General features: G+C 40.9%; 1 protein-coding gene across 1 annotated transcript; it reads left to right on the top strand.

The window, feature by feature from the left end:
* The first annotated feature begins 1070 nt into the window (after positions 1 to 1070).
* On the top strand, positions 1071 to 7317 carry LOC132160227 (interferon-induced very large GTPase 1-like). The gene is made up of 3 exons (XM_059569963.1): positions 1071 to 1074; positions 1177 to 1819; positions 2598 to 7317. Exons 1-3 carry the CDS (start codon positions 1071 to 1073, stop codon positions 7315 to 7317), a joined length of 5367 nt encoding a protein of 1788 aa, XP_059425946.1.
* The last annotated feature ends 11540 nt before the right edge of the window (positions 7318 to 18857 follow it).

The raw sequence follows: 18857 nt of genomic DNA on the forward strand, positions 1-18857 counted from the left end.
GGCTTCAGGGGTCCGACTGACAGAAACGGAGCCAGTGGACAGGGGCACCAAGGTGATGACGGAGAGCCGAAGAGCCAGGGTGACACTGAGGGATCGGAGGACCATGGTGGAGTCGACGACTCTGGCAACTGAGGGCGAAGGTGGGGTTTCGGAAGACCGCAGTGGAGTCGGAGCGACTGAGGACCAAGGCAGAGCCAGAGGGAGAGGGGAGCCCAAAGGAGCTGGAGAGATGGAGGGACGAGGCGAAGCCGGAGGAGTGTAGTCCTGAGGGGAGGGCAGGTCGACGAATGTCCGCTTGAAACGCTGCTGGATCCTGGTGTGGCTGATTACTCTGTAACTAGGCTGACGAGACGTGCGACGGGCAGATCCAATTGGAGCTTTTATTAGAGTGGTCAAAACAGGCATGGTCAAACACCAGCAAAAAAAAAATTACAATCCAGGGTGAGACAAAGAGTAATCCGACAAACAGTCAAAGGTCAACAAACAAGAAGGCAAGGCAAGAAAACATAGAGACTGGGGACAGGGCACAGGCTAAACAATAATCAGCTATGTGTGTGTGGATGAGTACAACCTTTATAGTGTCACTGATAGGAAACCGATGTGGTGCAATAATGAGTTCATAGGCAGTGTTTTATGGGGAATGGAGTCCAGAGAGAACCAAGACAAAATGTGACATTAATACAGTTCTATATATATTGTCTTTGTCCAGTATCATCAATGTTACCCGTGTTGTGCTCAAGCTACCCTGAATTTGGATTACCCGTGTGTTGGATTAAAAGGCTTTCATATACATTTATCTTTGTCTCTGTGAGTTTGTAGGCAGCACAGTATGACAATAAGCATGAAAAGTTCAACTCTATTGAATTATGACTTGATAATCATACATCACTAAATGTAAAGCTAAATGTAAATTGAGCTGTCTAGATAAGTAGATTTAACCGTATGCCTATAATAAGTATATTTTATTTACAGTTTCTTTTTCAAGATAATGAACAGGCTGTTGGAGACAGGAGCAACTCCAAAACTGATGAGTTGAGCACCTGACCTGTCTGACACTATTCTATCACAGTATGAGTAAGAAAACAAAAAGATCTGATTTATCCCATTGCTGAATGTGACTACTTTTGTTGCAGTGTATTGATGAATCTGAGAATGGTTCTTTTGTGTTTATTCTAGATCACCCTTTGACCATTGTGTTATTTGGAAACTCTGCCGCAGTCCAGTTTCAGTGTGACAATATTTTGCTTGGAGAAATACTACCAAATATAGAAAATGTAGCTACCGTTTCCAGGACTGTTTCTTCGCAGATGAAGATATCAGGACATCGTGTCTCAGTGATCAACCTGATTGGCTTACAAGAGACTGCACTTAATCTAGATGCTCTCACTGGTCAACTAGTGAATGAAAATGAAATCATTGCCTTCATCTTTGTTGTGCGACTGGGCCAGTTAACAGATTCTGATAAGATGGGTCTTGAGTGGCTTCAGAGAGTGTTTGGTGATGAAGTTCTTCAGTTTGTGATGATTCTCTTCACCTATGAGAGCGAGGAAGAGTCTGACTCTATAATAGATGATCTGAAGAAAAACTCTACTCTGGAGTGGCTGACTGAGAAATGTGGCGGAAGATTGCACACCTGCAACAAAAACATGAACAACCAGTCAGAGATGAGAGACCTGATGAACAGGATTGAGCATCTGTTTACTGATAATAAACAGCAGTGCTACACCAGTGAGATGTACAACACTGCATTAAGAGAGAGAGAAGACCTGCAAAACAGGACACATCAAAGTGGTAAGAACACAGATTTGGTTTTATTGTTGTGAAAGAGGAAATGTTTACAACAGTACAAATATAGATTTAACTTATTATTTCTCCAACAAATTTATTTGCCTATGACCCTATTCTACCATTTCCATTCATAACCCTCGGATTATACAATTATAGACACAAATATGTTTGTATACAGTACATGGGTTTTGTTAAATTACATACAAACAACAACCAATACATCAGAAACAAATTGCATTCAGTTTCAACAAACCACTGTCGATGTTTAGTGACCTTCATGTCTTTCCAAATGGTTCTTTCCTCTGTGAAACACAAATAAATACATTTAAGTCAGTGGGGTCTAGAACAACAACAATAAAAAAATAAATAAAAAGAAGGAAGAAAGTTATACAAATTTAGAACAACCTGAGAGTTAGTAAATGGTAAAGAAATTTAAGATGATTGAACAAACTGTCAACAACAGACTACCACACCTGCTAAAGTTTAAAATAAATATTATATTTTAGTTTATTCAAGGATTTTCTTAAAATGTATCACAAATTTAACTCAATTTTGATATTCTCTAACCTTTTCTATTACAAGATCTAACTAAAATAATGAAAGACAGCATGGAAAATGCACCAACGATAAAGGCAAGAAAGAGACTAGAGGTAAGTGTTAAGTGAAGTGCAAAAATACAATAGGAGAAGGATGATAGAAATAACTTGGAGAATATCTTATATTACTTTCGAATCCACTGCATACTTTATTTAATTTTGCTGATTTGTTTCTCAGGCAAAAGTAAAACAACTTTCAGAATATGGTGCAAGACTGGATCAAAGCAAAGAAAGGGGAATCAGTGAAAAAGTTGACCATCTATTTCAAAGACTCCAACTTGATAACAGATGTCACTGTAAGTTAAGAGTTGCAGATGTTCTACAATTAACTGCACATTCATTAGAGTCTCATGAGTCTTGTGCTGAAGAGAACCTGATTCAGACTTTCCTACAAAAACTACTGATGATGAACTACAGAGCAAGATACATTAAAACTAAAGAAAACAATAAACTGCATGAAAGACAACAGAAAGACAGAGACTTATTTAAAGATGAAGATGATGCTGATATTTTCAAAGAAATGTCTTTGTTTACTGAAGGGATAAGCAGAAAAGTTGCTATTCACCCAATGGATGTTCAGATGGCTGTGTTTCATTGTGCTGATAGTTTCCTGAAGCAGCTGATGGTGACTAAACTGTCTCAGTGTCAATACGCTCTGCCTCTGCTTGTTCCTGATCCATTTACACAAGAGATTGAGTTTCCTCTCTGGACATTCAGACAAATTAACAAGAGTTGGAAGATGAAAGAGATCAACAATGAAATCAGTAAAATCCAGCCTATCTGGAAAGCAGAAACACCAATGGTGTCTTTCTTTAGGTTTGGCTCAGTGTCCTCATCCAAATCTCAGCTGATGAACAGTTTGATCAATGAGAAACACAACACGTTCTTCCACAGGAACTGCTCTGGCAGCAGCAAAACCAGACTACTGATGGATGGAGTGGTGGAGATTGCCTGGTACTGCCCCTCTGGGAAAGACACAGATAAATTCACTCAATGTATTGCTTTATGTAACCTTCATGGTGATGCAGGAGACAACGAGAAACAGCTGCAGATCCTCACTGAAATGGCCTCAATCAATGTTGTTATTCTACCACGACTTGACCCGGATGATAAGAGTGCAGCACAGATGCAAAACCTGTACAAGGACAGAAAACCACTAATTTGTCTTTTTACTGAAGATAAATATAGTGTAACTAATATGAGGAGCGGGAAATACAAAATTGGATTAAAAGACAGAAATCAGTCAGATATATCTGAAGAACTTGAACAAGCTATAAATGAATGTCTCTTGTTTGTATCATCAGAATCATCTTCTGTTTTTAGACTTGAAGATATATCAACATATCAAAATATGAGAGTAGATGAGGAACATGACAATGACTGCAGAAGAGGAAAAGAAACAGCCCAGCAGTTGATGGGTTTACTGAAAAAAAAAGATCTGACAGAAATCAAAGAATCACTTCTGCCCTGCCAGGGGAAACTGTGGCATCAGTGGTGTGAAAAGAACAAAGAACTACATAGATCTCAGGGAAATGAAACAGACATGGAAATAAAACAGAAACAAAACATGAAGAAAATTCGTGAACAGCAGCATGTGTTGGACATTGGTGACTTCATGAAGTTGTTTATTACAGAAATTAATTCACAATCTCCAAATGAGAAGATATTTTTTCTTAAATGGCTCACAATCCTCCTGGATGAATACACTTCAGCTGACCTTTCTGCTCTACATTACAAGTACAATGAAAAATGGTCAAAAGTCAGAGCTGAACAACAGATGACCAATGAACATGCAGAACTTGAAAATATTTCAAAAGCACTTCAAGCTGCAACTTTTGGCTTGGAGCACATCCTGAGGGAGATCGGTCAGATCTATGAATCATGTAAATCAGTGAATAAGAACAAGGAAGGCCTGCCGTGTGATTTTTCTTCTCTCCCGAGTCTTGCAGCAGAGATGATGATCTCTGGATTTCCACTGGAGGTGATGGATGGAGATGCTGCTCATGTTCCTGTAGATTGGGTTACTGCTGTTCTACATGAACTCTTCCAGAAACTGGGAGACCAGAGAGTGTTTGTGCTGTCAGTTTTAGGGATCCAGAGCTCTGGGAAATCCACTATGCTGAACGCTATGTTTGGACTCCAGTTTGCTGTCAGTGCTGGCAGATGCACCAGAGGAGCTTTCATGCAGCTGGTCAGAGTTTCAGAGGAGATGAAAGAACAGCTGAAGTTTGACTTCATTCTGGTTGTTGATACTGAGGGACTTCGAGCTCCAGAACTGTCTGGAAGGTCAACAAGAAATCAGGACAATGAATTGGCCACATTTGTTGTTGGTCTTGGTAATCTAACATTAATCAACATTCTTGGAGAAAGCCCATCAGAGCTGCAGGACATTCTTCAGATCGTTGTTCAGGCCTTCATGAGGATGAAGAAGGTCAGACTGAATCCCAGCTGCATGTTTGTTCATCAGAACGTTTCAGAAGTCACAGCTGGAGAGAAAAACATGGACGGAAGGAGACGACTGCAGGAGACACTGGATGAAATGACAAAACTTGCTGCTAAAGATGAAGTCTTTGATGCTGAATGTTTCAATGACATCATTACTTTTGATGTACAGAAAGATGTGAAATATATTGCACAGCTGTGGGAGGGAAGTCCACCAATGGCACCACCAAACCCACCATATTGTGAAAACATCCAAGAGCTAAAGACAACTTTTTTTAGCCATGCTTCAAAGTCAAGTGGCTTAGAGCTAACATGCCTAAAAGATCATATTAAAGATCTCTGGGAGGCTTTACTGAATGAGCGATTTGTGTTCAGCTTCAGAAATTCTCTGGAGATTGCAACATATCGAAAACTGGAGACAGAATACAGCAAGTGGTCCTGGAGTCTCCGCAGAACTATGCTGGATATAGAGAACAGACTTTACAACAGCATAGAAAATGAAACAATTGATGAGGTTTCAGAAAGAGATCTTAAAAGAAAACTAAAAGTGAAAAGTGGAGAAGTAGAAAAATCTATGTCAGATTTCTTTAAGCAAGACAAAGATAGAGATATACTTAAACAGTGGAAAGCATTATTTTACATCAAAATCAAAGAGCTTCAGGAAAACATTGTGAGAGAAACAAGGAAGAAGTTAAATGATATTCTTAAGCAGAGAGATATAAAGAAAGATATTGACGCTCAGAGGACACGACATGAAAATACTCTCTTGGAAAAGAGCAAAGAACTTGCAATAAAACTCAAAGACAAAGCAAATGATGAAACAATTCTGGAAAATGAGTTTGATTCCTTTTGGAAAGATTGTGTTAACAAGATTAAGACAGAAACTATTCAAACTCCTCATATCAAAAACATGAATGTATTAAAAGACATGAAACAACTCCTCAGTGACATCTATAAAAGCGGCCCTGTAGAATCCTGGAGAGACAGCAAGAATATTTTCTCTGTGCCAAATTTTTCAGATTATGTTCAATTCAAGAAATCCAGTGGAATTACAGGACATGATAAAAATGCCTTTAGATCAGCTAAACAGACATTTGGTAACATTGAGGTTGAAACCCAGGTTAGAGCCTTAGTCAATGACATTGCTCAACAAGCAGACAAAATTATCATGTCATATAACATTGCAAAGATGGGCTACAACAAAACATACATTCAAGAACTTGCAGATTATATCAAAGCCAGAGTAGTAGATTATGAACAAGGATCCAGGAACTATGTGCTCATAAAGGAATTTTACATGGATTTGCTCATTTCCATCTGTAAGAGAGAAAACAAGGTAATTACTGAACAACACAGAAGATTCAGGGAAGCCAATGATCCTGTTTTCTACTTTGAAAAGAAGCGTGAAGTGTACTATAGTATTTTTCAGAAATACTGCCATGGTGCAACATCAGCTGCAATTTTTGGGGAGATCATCTGTCAGAAACTGAAAGAGCCCATTCAACAAAGTGTCTACAAAAACATTGCAAGAGATTTCATTAATGAAATTAAAACAAACTGTGAATCATTAAATGGAAACAGATCTAAATTAGAGAAACACATCCTCAAGAGTCTGGCAGAACAGGAGGATTTTGACAAATACATGAAATACATTCACAGTCCAAGAGACCACTTCAAGAGTTTCATCAGAGATGAAGTCAATCATTACATCACTGATAAATTTGAAGAAAGTATTCGTCCCAAAATGGAGGAGAATACTGAACTCCTGACAAAAAAGATAATGGAAGCAGCTCGTAGAGCAACTACACTCGTCAACATGTCCAGCGGAGATGTTCAGGAGTGGCCGAATCATTTCACACTGCAACTCTCAGATTTGCTGATTTTCTCTGTAAAGGACCTCAGTGGCGTGAGCCATGACAGTGTTGATAATTTCAATCTCCTAGAAGAAGTGATAAGTGTGGAAATTGGTTCAGTATCATCTGAAATACAGCTTAAATTCAGCACAGAGACATTTCCTGTAAATCTGGAAGAGAAGGACAGACCAGATGAGATTCTGATTGATCATCTCTGTCAGTGCTGCTGGGTTCGGTGTCCATTTTGTGCAGCCACCTGCACCAACACAATAGAAAACCACTCTGGAGATCACAGTGTTCCTTTCCATCGAGTGAATGGACTCACTGGTATCTTTTATGATGAAACAAAGTGTCTTGGGTCAGATTTCTGCACAACCTTAGTGAGAACAAAGAAAATGTTCTATAAAGGTCAGTGGTTTCCATGCAATGAATACAGAAAAGCAGGAAATGTTTATGCAGAATGGAGCATCACTCCTGACTTCTCAGAGCTGCCGTACTGGAAATGGTTTGTATTTAGATTTCAGAAAGATCTGAAAAAGTACTTTGGGAAAACATTCAATAGATGGGATGAGATTTCATATGGATGGAGTCAGTACTCAAAGGAGCAAGCTATTGAGAGTTTGGATAAATATATATGAAGAGTTCAGGTGCAAATGCTTCTAAATACGTCTTAAGTTTTTCTTTAAAATTAGCATTGTTTTTCATGGGTAGTATGTATAGGTTTCTATGTAAGTACTGGTACATCTGAATGGGTTTAGGCTGGGATTTAGCATATTTGAAGTGCAAGTACTTGATTAACATATACTATGTGTTGAGAGCATTCACTCAGTATCGTTTGTTACCTCATTTTTGACCAAGATGGCTTTTAGAAGTTTAAAAGCCAATAAAAACCAATAAAAACGAGTCTTTTTTAACAAATTAAATGAAGCAAAATTTTAAATTAAGATGGGTATTTGGCAATAACGAATTAAGATAAAGGCTCCGCTGGATTTGCTTAGCCACAAGCATCTGACATTGAATAAAAGAATAATGCCAACATTAGCGTATATGCTCCATCCACATTATGCATTTAAGACTCAATGAGTAGTTAGTTATCATTTGAAAAACCTTTACTCACATAGATTTGGCTAAACCTACATGTTTTTGTGGAGGAAAATTATTGAATCCACTGATGACTATGTTGCTAAGTAGTACTAAACATTTTTGTCTTTGAGATTAATGTTTGCTGTTAACAAATATTAAATTGAAAGAATATAACAATCTGCTTCTACATGAGATCATATGATGTGGTTCTTCTGGCACGTGTGTGATTCACCATGATTTTCAAATTTTGTAGTGTGCGCATGTTTTAGTTTTACAAGAAGACAATCTGTTAAGATTCTTCTTACGTGCATGATGTAACCAGATTTCATGATGGGTTAGGATTTTAAAAATCTTGTTGTCTGAGCTGTAGGAATTCATCAACCTTAGAAAATTAATAAACCAATCAGATTGAAACATTTATCAGCCTCATAGTATAAACATAATTTAACCATTGTGTATTACATAAATATGTAATCAGAAATGAAAAATCTGTGTTCATTTACTCAACCTCATTTCATTCCAAACCTTATTTTAATGTTTTCCATGTGGAACACAATATTGTGAAGGATCTCTGAACTGTTTTATTTTCTCTCCATACAATGCATGCGAAGAGCTCTAAAAAAAGAAAATATTCTATTGTAGCTATAAAATCATAATACATGTACATTAATTAAATGCTTTCATAATATATGTATGTTAATTAAATGTTTTCATAATACATGATTGTTAATTAAATTCTTTTGTGTTTTATTTATTAGTATATATTAACTTTTTTTGGCTCCAGCCACTAGAGGGCACTCTATATATGAACTGTGTAGTCGAACAGGCAAAGCATAGCAATAAGGGGCTGGATTCATGAAACATTCTTGAGAAGAAATTTCTACTTAACTGCCCTTTTCTTCTTATTTTCTAACTCAAGAAAAAAGGTATTTTGTATTCCCAAAGATTCTTCTTAATAATATTCTTATCTTTTTCCTTAAAGTCCAACTGAAATCAATATTGACCATATTCACTTTGTTTGCCTAAATTGATCGTTTAGTGGTGAACAATTCATCCATGCAAGTCAATCCACACACAAAAATTTTTTGGCTTCGTAATCTTTAATCAAAAACTGAAAATGCACCTCCCCTCTGAAAATGCAGGATCTTCCCTGAAGACGTAGGTTTGACGGTTTGGGTATCTGCGCATAGATTTGGACTACAGATACAAACGTTCCGTCGGATGATGATGCCACTTTTAACCACGAAACAAAGGCATTACATTCGCCTTTCCGCGCACGTTTAAACCTCATGGTAATGATACAGACATAAGTTCCATGAAGGAAAAAAAAGGCTCGTAAGTCTCTGAAAAAAAAACTCTAAAAGAGTCTCTGCTAAATGCTTAATTTAATTTAAAATGTTAATTTCTATGCAAGTTTTCTGGTAGGACCAAATCATTTAGGGACCTATTTCACCATTCACCGGTGTGATCACTCAAAATTCATCTAAAACTCATCCGCCATAGTGTTTCAACGCAGGATAGCAAGTGTGAGTAAAATAACTGTCGCCTTTTAAAGTCCACATGAAATCAAAATTGACTATATTTACTTTGTTTGTCTAAATTGATCGTTTTGTACTGAACAATTCATCCATGCGAGCCAATCCACTGTGTATAGCGAGCATTGACAGCGTGTGAAAGGAGAGATGGCAAGGAGGTGCATTTTTGTAAATGATCCCCCGTGTGTTCCTGTTCTCATCTTCCTCCTTTTCCTGCTGAAAACTAAATTGCGGTGATTCAGGTGGCGAGTAATCCTCAACAACCGATTGTAAACTTGCATTTAGATCTGCCTCCATTTTTTGAATGAAACACCTACTTATCTAGATCAAATCAGGTGCTAGTTGGAAAATAAGCCACGCCCACTACTTTCCTCATTTATTATTCCGTTTCTCTCGGAAATACGTCACAACACTGGAGAAAAGTCGTTTGCAACTTACGTTTCACGGGGACTTTAAGGACCGTAATACGAAAAAACTGGCAAGTAAACATCTTTAGAAACCACTTGGAAGCGAATAGCACATAACTGCCATTAACCCATTTGCTGGCAAGCATCGCCAACGGCCCCAGTTTATTATCGTTCATTTTCACAGCACGTTAAACATCACTCTCTTACTTGATCTGGATAAACCCTGCATCAATTGAAAGCCAATTGACCAATATTTCGATAAAACATAATTTCAGTGACAGTTATTTAGTAATTATGTCAGGAAAACGATTCCTATTCCTGAACGGTAAACGTCGAAGTGTTAGCTCGTGGACAAATGTTGATCATGGATCTAGTCAGAAAGCATCATGAGCAGAAACATCTTTATTTTGGGTATGTAATTTCTGTCTCCATGCCAAAAATGGGGGGTGAATGGTAAGTGGTTAACGTTACTGCTGGAATCATGTCTTTCGGTACAACGTCTTACAAGACTAAACATGCTTCATCGTTTCCAAAAGCCTCTGTTTCCACAGTCCATACTACAACGTGAAAACAGCGTTCCAAACGTATCCGCTCGGGAGACCGTCTAAAGAGCCCGGAGGCCAAACGAGAGGAAAGATGCTTTTCCAACAGGATCCTGATAATGTGGACAAGGCTTGAGGAATTGTCAAATCAGGCAACCAATTGCTGAGCTGGTGACACAGTAGGCTACCCATTCATTTTTAGCTTGCCCCATCAAATGTTACTAACCCTTTTTTTACTCTTCCCACAGCCAACATCTACAGCAGCCGAAGCAAGTAGCCTTGCACGTACCTCCTCACTGCCGCAGCAGTGTCTGCTCCCGCAGGAGCCTTTCCTATACCTCCTCACTGCCACAGCAGTTACTGCTCCCGCAGGAGCCTTCCCTGTACCTCATCACTGCCGCAGCAGTGTCTGCTCCCGCAGGAGCCTTTCCCGTATCTCCCCACTGCCGCAGCAGTGTCTGCTCCCGCAGGAGCCTTTCCTATACCTCCTCACTGCCGCAGCAGTGTCTGCTCCCGCAGGAGCCTTTCCTGTACCTCCCCACTGCTGCAGTAGTGCCTGCTCCCGCAGGAGCCTTTCATGAACCTCCTCACTACTGCAGCAGTGTCTGCTCCCGCAGGAGCCTTTCCCGTATCTCCCCACTGCTGCAGCAGTGTCTGCTCCCGCAGGAGCCTTTCCCGTATCTCCCCACTGCCGCAGCAGTGTCTGCTCCTGCAGGAGCCTTTCCTATACCTCCTCACTGCCGCAGCAGTGTCTGCTCCTGCAGGAGCCTTTCCTATACCTCCCCACTGCCGCAGCAGTGTCTGCTCCCGCAGGAGCCTTTTCTATACCTCCTCACTGCCACAGCAGTGTCTGCTCCTGCAGGAGCCTTTCCCGTATCTCCCCACTGCCACAGCAGTGTCTGTTCACACGAAAAAAAAAAAAAAAAAAACATTTCCGCTTATAGGTATGCCATGAATCCTAGGTTGCGGTGACAGCATCATGTATCGACAATAGCCAAGACGATATAAGGCCCATTCTCCAATCAACGTTTTTTATTATAATTATTAGGCGGCCTACCATAATTCGGCTATCAAACCGCTCCGTTATCCCATCTCAGCACTGCACTTCACGCTCGCCCGTGCTCTCAAAGGATGACGTGAGCCTGCAGGTGGCAAAGAAGTCTCCATCCACAAATAGACATGCATCGTTTGCAGATATAAGGTATTCCATCGTACTTTCATGTTATTGCTGTCAGGTGATCGACCAGCACGCACGGCGTCTTCGCGCACGTCACCGGGCCGGATGTTGATATAAAGTCTGGAGGAAGTGCAGGAAGAAAACACAGCAGCGCGAGCTCGAGCTGAACAAAAATAAACAAACAGTCGACCGGAAGCGACTGTTTTTCACAAGTTCATCAAACAACCGCAGTAAGAATTTTCATCAAGCAAGGTGAGTAATGGCTTCTCCTGTCATTGTTTCTTGCACCTCTTGCCACATGTACAGTTTATCTATCTCTGTCGCTGATGAGGGATTCACATGTGATAAATGCAGGGAAATAGTTAGGCTGACAGAGGAGATTTCAGAATTAGAGACACGCATCCAAACTTTAATTGAGAACAGTAAGAATGTTAGGGCTCTAGATATGGCTTTGGATGCATCTAGCTCAGGGATTCCTGTACATAGTTCGGTTCCGGAAACAGAGCCCCTGCAGCAGGGCAACTGGGTGACGGTGAGGCAGCGTAGTCGTGGGTCAAAACACCGCTCTTCTGTTCCGATCAAAATATTAAACAGGTTCTCCCCACTCAGTGATGCACCCACTGAGAAACCTGATGAAAGTGCTCTAGTTATTGGTGATTCTATTGTACGGAACGTGAATATAGAGACACCAGCCACTATAGTCAAATGTTTACCGGGAGCCAGAGCGCCTGACATCTTGACAAATTTAAAAGTGCTGGCTAATGCTAAACGTAAATACAGTAAGATTGTTATTCATGCCAGCGCTAATGATGTTCGACTTCGCCAGTTGGAGATCACTAAAAATAACATTAAAGAGGTGTGTGAACTTGCAAGCACAATGTCAGACACTGTAATATGCTCTGGTCCCCTCCCTGCTTACCGTGGTGATGAGATGCATAGCAGATTGTCATCACTGAATGGCTGGATGTCTAAGTGGTGCCCACAGAATAACATAGGTTTCATAGACAATTGGACGAGCTTTTGGGGCAGACCTGACCTGTTTAAAAGAGATGGTCTTCATCCCTCCTGGGGTGGCGCCACTCTTCTCTCTAGAAATATGGCAAATAGTCTTAGTGTTTATACTTGACTAACTGGGGCCCAGGTCAGGAAGCAGACAGACTGGCTAAACCGATCGTCTGCTAGCTGCCTCCCGTCACAGAGGTCAGTTAATTCTCAGCACATAGAGAATCTTTCACCTAGATATCACACTATAGAGACTGTGTCTGTTCCCCGAACTAGAAAAAAAACAAAAAACGTCCAAACCAAGTTAAGATTAACAATTTAATTGAGGTTCAACAAATAAAAAACAGAAGCAATATGGAAAAACAAATGATAACGCTTGGCTTATTGAAAATCAGATCCCTTTCTACGAAAACACTTTTTGTAAATAATATAATCACTGATCATAATATAGATGTACTCTGTTTGACAGAAACCTGGCTAAAACCTGATGATTACATTATTTTAAATGAGTCCACCCCCCAAGATTACTGTTATAAACATGAGCCGCGTCTAAAAGGCAAAGGTGGAGGTGTTGCTTCAATTTATAACAACGTTTTCAGGATCTCTCAGAGGGCAGGCTTCAAGTACAACTCGTTTGAAGTAATGGTGCTTCATATAACATTATCCAGAGAAACAAATGTTAATGATAAATCCCCTGTTATGTTTGTACTGGCTACTGTATACAGGCCACCAGGGCACCATACAGACTTTATTAAAGAGTTTGGTGATTTTACATCCGAGTTAGTTCTGGCTGCAGATAAAGTCTTAATAGTTGGTGATTTTAATATCCATGTTGATAATGAAAAAGATGCATTAGGGTCAGCATTTATAGACATTCTGAACTCTATTGGTGTTAGACAACACGTTTCAGGACCTACTCATTGTCAAAATCATACTCTAGATTTAATACTGTCACATGGAATTGATGTTGATGGTGTTGAAATTATTCAGCCAAGTGATGATATCTCAGATCATTTTTTATTTCTGTGCAAACTTCATATAGCCAAAATTGCAAATCCTACTTCTTGTTACAAGTATGGAAGAACCATCACTTCTAACACAAAAGACTGCTTTTTAAGTTATCTTCCTGATGTAACCAAATTCCTTAGCATATCCAAAACCTCAGAACTTGATGATGTAACAGAAACTATGGACTCTCTCTTTTCTAGCACTTTAAATAAAGTTGCTCCTTTACGCTTAAGGAAAGTTAAGGAAAAAAGTTTGACACCATGGTATAATGAGCATACTCGCACCCTACAGAGAGCAGCCCGAAAAATGGAGCGCAGCTGGAGGAAAACAAAACTAGAGGTATTTCGTATTGCTTGGCGGGAAAGTAACATATCCTACAGAAAAGCATTAAAAACTGCTAGATCCGATTACTTTTCTTCTCTTTTAAAAGAAAACAAACATAACCCCAGGTATTTATTTAATACAGTGGCTAAATTAACAAAAAATAAAGCCTCAACAAGTGTTGACATTTCCCAACATCACAGCAGTAATGATTTTATTAACTACTTTACTTCTAAAATCGATACTATTAGAGATAAAATTGCAACCATTCAGCTGTCAGATACAGTATCACATCAGACAGTGCACTATAGACCCCCTGAGGAACAGTTCTACTCATTCTCTACTATAGGAGAGGAAGAATTGTATAAACTTGTTAAATCATCTAAACCAACAACATGTATGTTAGACCCTATACCATCTAAGCTCCTAAAAGAGGTGCTTCCAGAAGTCATAGATCCTCTTCTGACTATTATTAATTCCTCATTGTCATTAGGATATGTCCCCAAAACCTTCAAACTGGCTGTTATTAAGCCTCTCATCAAAAAACCACAGCTTGACCCCAAAGAACTAGTTAATTATAGACCTCGAATCTCCCTTTTCTGTCCAAGATACTAGAAAAGGTGGTATCCTCACAATTATATTCCTTCTTAGAGAAAAATGGTATATGTGAGGATTTCCAGTCAGGATTTAGGGACTTTATCATAGAACTGAGACTGCTCTCCTTAGAGTTACAAATGATCTGCTCTTATCATCTGATCGTGGGTGTATCTCTCTATTAGTTTTATTGGATCTTAGTGCTGCGTTTGACACAATTGACCACAACATTCTTTTGCATAGACTTGAACACTTTGTTGGCATCAGTGGAAGTGCATTAGCATGGTTTAAATCTTACTTATATGACCGTCATCAGTTCGTAGCAGTGAATGAAGATGTATCCTATCGATCACAAGTGCAGTATGGAGTACCTCAAGGCTCAGTACTAGGGCCGCTACTCTTCACGCTTTATATGTTACCCTTGGGAGATATCATCAGGAAACATGGTGTTAGCTTTCACTGTTATGCTGATGATACTCAACTCTATATTTCTTTGCAGCCCGGTGAAACACACCAATTTGAAAAACTAATGGATTGCATAGTCGATATAAAAAACTGGATGACAAGTAATTTCTTACTGCTAAATTCTGAAAAAACAGAGGTGTTAATTATAGGATCTAAAAACTCCGCTTGTAATAACCTAGAACACTGTCTAAGACTTGATGGTTGCTCTGTCAATTCTTCGTCATCAGTTAGGAACCTAGGTGTGCTATTTGATCGCAATCTTTCCTTAGAAAGCCACGTTTCTAGCATTTGTAAAACTCAACTGCATTTTTCCATCTCAAAAATATATCTAAATTACGGCCTATTCTCTATGTCAAATGCAGAAATGTTAATCCATGCTTTTATGACCTCAAGGTTAGATTATTGTAATGCTTTATTGGGTGGTTGTTCTGCACGCTTAGTAAACAAACTACAGCTAGTCCAAAATGCAGCAGCAAGAGTTCTTACTAGAACCAGGAAGTATGACCATATTAGCCCGGTCCTGTCAACACTGCACTGGCTCCCTATCAAGCATCGTATAGATTTTAAAATATTGCTAATTACTTATAAAGCCCTGAATGGTTTAGCACCTCAGTATTTGAATGAGCTCCTTTTACATTATAATCCTCTACGTCCGCTACGTTCTCAAAACTCAGGCAATTTGATGATACCTAGAATATCAAAATCAACTGCGGGCGGCAGATCCTTTTCCTATTTGGCGCCTAAACTCTGGAATAACCTACCTAACATTGTTCGGGAGGCAAACACACTCTTGCAGCTTAAATCTAGATTAAAGACCCATCTCTTTAACCTGGCATACACATAACATACTAATATGCTTTTATAATCCAAATCCGTTAAAGGATTTTTAGGCTGCATTAATTAGGTAAACCGGAACCGGAAACACTTCCCATAACACCCTATGTACTTGCTACATCATTAGAAGAATGGCATCTACGCTAATATTTGTTTGTTTCTCTCTTGTTCCGAGGTCACCGTGGCCACCAGATCCAGTCTGTGTCCAGATCAGAGTGTCACTGCAGTCACCCGGATCCAGTACGTATCCAGACCAGATGCTGGATCAGCACCTAGAAAAGACCTCTACATCCCTGAAAGACAGCGGAGACCAGGACAACTAGAGCCCCAGATACAGATCCCCTGTAAAGACCTTGTCTCAGAGGAGCACCAGGACAAGACCACAGGAAACAGATGATTCTTCTGCACAATCTGACTTTGCTGCAGCCTGGAATTGAACTACTGGTTTCGTCTGGTCAGAGGAGAACTGGCCCCCCAACTGAGCCTGGTTTCTCCCAAGGTTTTTTTCTCCATTCTGTCACCGATGGAGTTTCGGTTCCTTGCCGCTGTCGCCTCTGGCTTGCTTAGTTGGGGACACTTCATCTACAGCAATATCGTTGACTTGATTGCAAATAAATGCACAGACACTATTTAATTGAACAGAGATGACATAACTGAATTCAATGATGAACTGCCTTTAACTGTCACTTTTGCATTATTGACACTGTTTTCCCAATGAATGTTGTTCAGTTGCTTTGACGCAATGTATTTTGTTTAAAGCACTATATAAATAAAGATGACTTTGACTTTGACTTTAACAGGTAAATCCGATACGTGCCATATTTTAAAGGAGCTCTCACTAACGGAGTTTAATGCCACAGTTACATTAGAATGCATCTCATTCTGGTCTCAGGGGCGGCGCGTCGGTTCCATCATGAGGCATGTGGTCCGGAGCGCGTATGACCAAGGTATCATTTCAACCGAACTCACTCCAAATATATGAACTTACCGGTTTTTAAATACCTTATATTTATGGCATTTGTTTACGTCCATATTAGGGTTAAATCGTTGGACTTTAAATGGAATCTACTATATTTAAAAAAAAAAAAAAATAAATACAAATTCACAGGACAAGCGAGATGACAGTAGTGCCGACTACATGAACTAGCAGTTTTAAATATAGATTTTTATATTTAATGCCAGTTTATCAGTAGGTCCGAAAAATATATTTTTTTAGATTATTGGTGATTCCATAGGCTTTTTCTTGCACCTGCATGGTTAAAATGGCAAATAGTAAGCTCAGACAAGTATAAAGAATCTTTCTCTTACTCCACCCATGCACGATTACATCGTCGATATGTACCATCGATCTCATGTGCTGACAATATGACAATTCGACAACGACCACATCACTAAAACATGGCACCTATTTGGGGTACACTGGCACAGGAAATCCAATTTATTTTTGCACGCTTAATTTTGAATACAATGACTGTACCAAGATTACTCATTATCGGAAGCAGCTTATTGGATTTGTTAAACAATTATTTAAGTAAGCCTCACAGCGTCTACCCTCGTAGACAACCAAATCCTCCTTAGTATCAAACTCACTGTCAGGGGCTGAAAGAGTGCTCCTGGTTGAGCCAACCTTTGCCTTCTCCGTTCAACTATCAGCAAAGCTTACTCGTATGACATCGTGAGTATTAAACTCCTGTCAGATGCTTTCCCGCTTAAGCAATCTTGGACTTTCCATCCGACCACTGGATGCCGGCCATAGCCTCCCGGCCAGATAACAATACCTTTTTCTATCCTATGGCCGGCAAGGCTTCTCTCTTCGATGCCAGGAGCTCAAGCTCCCATCGGATGCTGACGAGAGCCTCCCGGCCAGACAACCTCACCTTTTCCATTCTGCGGCCAGCAAGGCTTACCCGTTCGTTGCCAGGAGCTCACACTCCCAATTGACGTAAGTGAAAGCCCCTGGCTACCCTTTTGCCATTCTGTCTTACGTACGGAGAGGTTTACCCATCCAATGCATGGAGTCAAGGCTCCCATTGGACGTAGGTGAGAGCTTCCCAGCTAGACAACCTTACCTTTTCCGTCCTTTGGCCAGCGAGGCTTAACCGTTCGATTCCGGGAGCTAAGCTCCTGTCGGCCAAAGGTAAGAGCCTCCCGGCTGGACAACCTTTTCCGCCCTTTGGCCAGCGAGGCTTAACCGTTCGATTCCGGGAGCTGAGCTCCTGTCGGCCGAAGGTAAGAGCCTCCCGGCTGGACAACCTTTTCCATCCTTGGCCAGCGAGGCTCACCCGTTTGATGCGAGTGCTCCCATCGGACGCTGGCGAGAGCCTCCTGGCCAGCCAACCACGACCATTCCATGTGGTTTAGGTTACAAAACCTACAAGCAAGCCGTTCGATGCCGCAGGTACCAAATACACAAATAAACCCTCCCTCCTTCCTACGGTCGTCAAGGCTTACCCGTCTCTTGCCGTGAGTAGCAAACTCCCATAAGACGCAGACGACAGCCTAACGACCACACAAACTTACCTTTTCCATCCTACGGCCTGCGAGGCTCACCCAGTTGTTTTTGGGGAATAGGAAGTCCCCGTTGGATGCTGGCAAGAGCCTCCTGGCCACCTATCATTACCTTTTCTGTCCCACATCCGGAGAGGCTTACCCGTTCGATGCGTGTGCTCCCTTCGGACGCCGGCGAGAGCCTCCCGGTTAGACAACCTTACCTCTTCCTTTTCTATGGTCAGCGAGGCTTACCCGTTCGATGCGCGTGCTCCCTTCGGACGCTGGCGAGAGCCTCCTGGACAGACTTCCTTTACGTTTCCACTCTACGGTCGGCGAGGCTTACCCGTTCGATGCGTGTTCCCCCTTCGGACGTCGGTAACAGTCTCTCGACCATGCAACCTACCTTTCCATTTGACGGTAGGCGAGGCTTAACCGTCCGGCGCTACGAGTCTCGTCCTCTCGCCAAATCCTGCAAAAAAAAAAAAAAAAAAACCCAACAACTCTCAGCTACCCTCACATCTTTTAACCCCACCTGGCGAGGCTTACCCGTTCGATGTTCTGAGTTTAATGCCCCATCGGATGCCGCGAGAGTCCTCCCAGTCGGGTTTTCCTTTCCACTCTCCCCGTCCGGCGAGGCTTACCCGTCTGATGCGTGTGCTCCCTTCAGACGTCTGGCGAGAGTTCTCCCGGTCGGGCCTATGCTTGCCGGCCGCAAGTGAG

Source organism: Carassius carassius, chromosome 16, assembly GCF_963082965.1.
Source record: "Carassius carassius chromosome 16, fCarCar2.1, whole genome shotgun sequence".
NCBI classification, from domain to species: Eukaryota; Metazoa; Chordata; class Actinopteri; order Cypriniformes; family Cyprinidae; genus Carassius; species Carassius carassius.

Excerpts from the sequence above, each read along its gene's own strand:
- LOC132160227 (XM_059569963.1), top strand. Across the intron at positions 1,820-2,597 it reads ACAGATTTGGTTTTATTGTT|ACTGGATCAAAGCAAAGAAA; the intron begins GTGAAAGAGGAA and ends ATATGGTGCAAG.